This window comes from Sardina pilchardus, chromosome 2, assembly GCF_963854185.1.
Source record: "Sardina pilchardus chromosome 2, fSarPil1.1, whole genome shotgun sequence".
NCBI lineage: Eukaryota > Metazoa > Chordata > Actinopteri > Clupeiformes > Clupeidae > Sardina > Sardina pilchardus.
The window spans coordinates 43,586,749-43,589,248 of NC_084995.1; the positions used below are offsets into that span (position 1 = coordinate 43,586,749).

A 2,500-nucleotide genomic window follows, 5' to 3' on the forward strand; every position below is an offset into this window, starting at 1 on the left:
ACGCACATACACACAATACTCATTCAAGTGCCCCGCTCCGACCTAGAAACAGTGGAGAAAAACACACCTTGTCAGGAGTGATGGATGGAGACATGAATCATGGCGAGGTGGGAGGAGAAGAAACAAAGGGGGGGGGGGGGAGGGAGGAAAAGGGGGGAAAGAGAGAAACAGAGGGAAGGCTGGAGGATGGAGGAGAGAAAAATAGACGTGTGAAGGAAAAACTAGAGAGTCAGAGAAGACCAACGGGGAGAGAAAATAGGGAGGTGGAAATGTAGAAAGAGGGAGTGCGGCTGCACAGCAGAATTAATGAATAGAAGAGAAGGAGCCGGGGAGGCAGTGCAGTGCAACGTGGGAAGTTTGCTGAAAAATAGAATCATTTCCGACGAGCGCTGCCAGCAAACAAGCCTCAATCAGCATGTGCTCCGTGCCCGGGCTACAGCCGCTCAGGGCCAGGGCCCCGTCATTAAAAACCCATCAACATCCGCAGGGCCAGAATAGGGCCAGCTCTCCAGGCCGGGCTGGGCGCGAGCCTCGGCGCGGGGCTCCGCGGAACCGTGTTTGGAGTCGGAGGCAGCGGCGGCGTGTTTGTGTTGTGGTGGCCTCTGTCTGCACAGCGTGTTGTGAGTGAGGTCATGTTGTTTGTCAGTGGGGTAATGATTTATATAGAGAACACGGGCCGTGCTGAGCATGCAGGAATGGCAGCGAGCAGAGCAGCAGAGGGGAGCAGAGGAGAGGAGAGGAGCAGAGGAGAGGAGGAGAGGAGGACAGGAGAGGAGAGGGGAGGAGAGGAGTGGAGAGGAGAGGAGAACGGAGGAGAGGAGAACGGAGGAGAGGAGGAGAGGAGGGGAGCAGAGGGGAGGAGAGGAGAACGGAGGAGAGGAGAACGGAGGAGAGGAGGAGAGGAGAGGAGGAGAGGAGGAGAGGAGAGTGGCGAGTGATGGTCTTCTCCTCCAGCATGACATCACAGGCCGTATAGCCTTGAAACAGCGCCATTATTCACTTTAACGGCGGACCTGGAGTGGACTCCACAGTCAGGCTTCACAGCTGCCCAGCACTCACTCTTTCACTTATATAGGGCGGCCATTTTTTAAACGCTTAAATGTCTCTCTTCATGTCACTGTCTGTGTCACTGACGTTCCCTTTTTCTGCCTCTCTCTATCTGTCTGTCTCTCTCTCTCTCTCTCTCTCTCTCTCTCTCTCTCTGTCTGCCTCATTCTATTCTATTCTCTCTTTCTCGATCTCTCTGTCTGCCTCGTTCTATTTTCTCTCTCTCTCTCTCTCTCTGTCTGCCTCATTCTATTCTATTCTCTCTCTCTCTCTCTCTCTCTATGATTGCCTCATTCTATTCTTTCTCTCTCTCTCTGTCTGCCTCATTTTTTTCTATTCTCTCTTTCTCTCTCGCTCTCTCTGTCTGTCTGTCTCATTCTATTCTCTCTCTCTCTCTCTCTCTCTGTCTCTCTCTCTATTCTCTCTCTCTGTGTCTCTCTCTCTCTCTCTCTCTCTCTCTCTCACTCTCTCTCTCTCTCTATCTCTATTCTATCTCTCTCTCTCTCTCTCTCTCTCTCTCTCTCTCTCTCTCTTCCTCTCTCCAGACCCCCCCTCCTCGGTGCTGCACCCAAACCAGGAGCTGACGCCCCTCAGGACGTCCACCACCAGTCGCCCGCACGCCTACACGGGTACCATGCGTCCTTTCCTGACCTCCACGCTGAGCCCGCGGGCACGGAGCACTACCATCCAGCCGCGGCCCGTCGTCCCCGACAGCGCTGGTGGCGGCGGTGGTGGTGTTGGTGGTGGTGGTGGCGGTGGGGGTGGGGGTGGCAGCAATAACAACAACCTCGTCCCCGAGCACAGCCCCCCTCTGCAGCCGTCCCCCCAGCCGCCCGTCGCCATGGACTTCTGCCTCCCGCGGCTCGTGGACGAGATCTCCTGGCCCCGCACACACCAGGGCCAGGTCTCCAAGCAGCCGTGCCCCGCGGGCACCATAGGTGAGGAAACGCGCCAGTGCTCAACACACACACACAATACACCACCATTCTCCTCCACTACTGCTCAACACACACACACAATACACCACCATTCTCCTCCACTACTGCTCAACACACACACACAATACACCACCATCCTCCATCACTACTGGTCTCCAAGCAGCCGTGCCCCGCGGGCACCATAGGTGAGGGAACGGCGCCCGTGCTGCAGCCTCAGGCACACAACACACGGGCACCATCCTGTACCCACACAATACACCACCGTCCTCCACCACTCAACACACACACACACAATACACCACCATCCTCCACCACTCAACACACACACAACACACTGGCACCATCCTGTACCCACACAATACACCACCGTCCTCCACCTCCACTGCTATAACCACACAATACACCACCATCCTCCACCTCTACTACTGTACCCACCCAAAACACCACCATCCTCCACTACTGCTCAACACACACAATACACCACCATCCTCCACCTCCACTGCTCAACACACACA

General features: G+C 55.6%; 1 protein-coding gene across 1 annotated transcript in view; it reads left to right on the forward strand.

Moving 5' to 3' along the window:
* Positions 1–2,500, forward strand: part of adgrl3.1 (adhesion G protein-coupled receptor L3.1) — a 76,830-nt gene that overhangs the window by 28,681 nt on the left and 45,649 nt on the right. The window contains exons 6-7 of the mRNA XM_062552850.1: positions 1,593–1,766; positions 1,815–1,985. Of these exons, the coding sequence (XP_062408834.1) occupies positions 1,593–1,766; positions 1,815–1,985 (345 nt within the window). The remainder of the gene's footprint in view (positions 1–1,592; positions 1,767–1,814; positions 1,986–2,500) is intronic.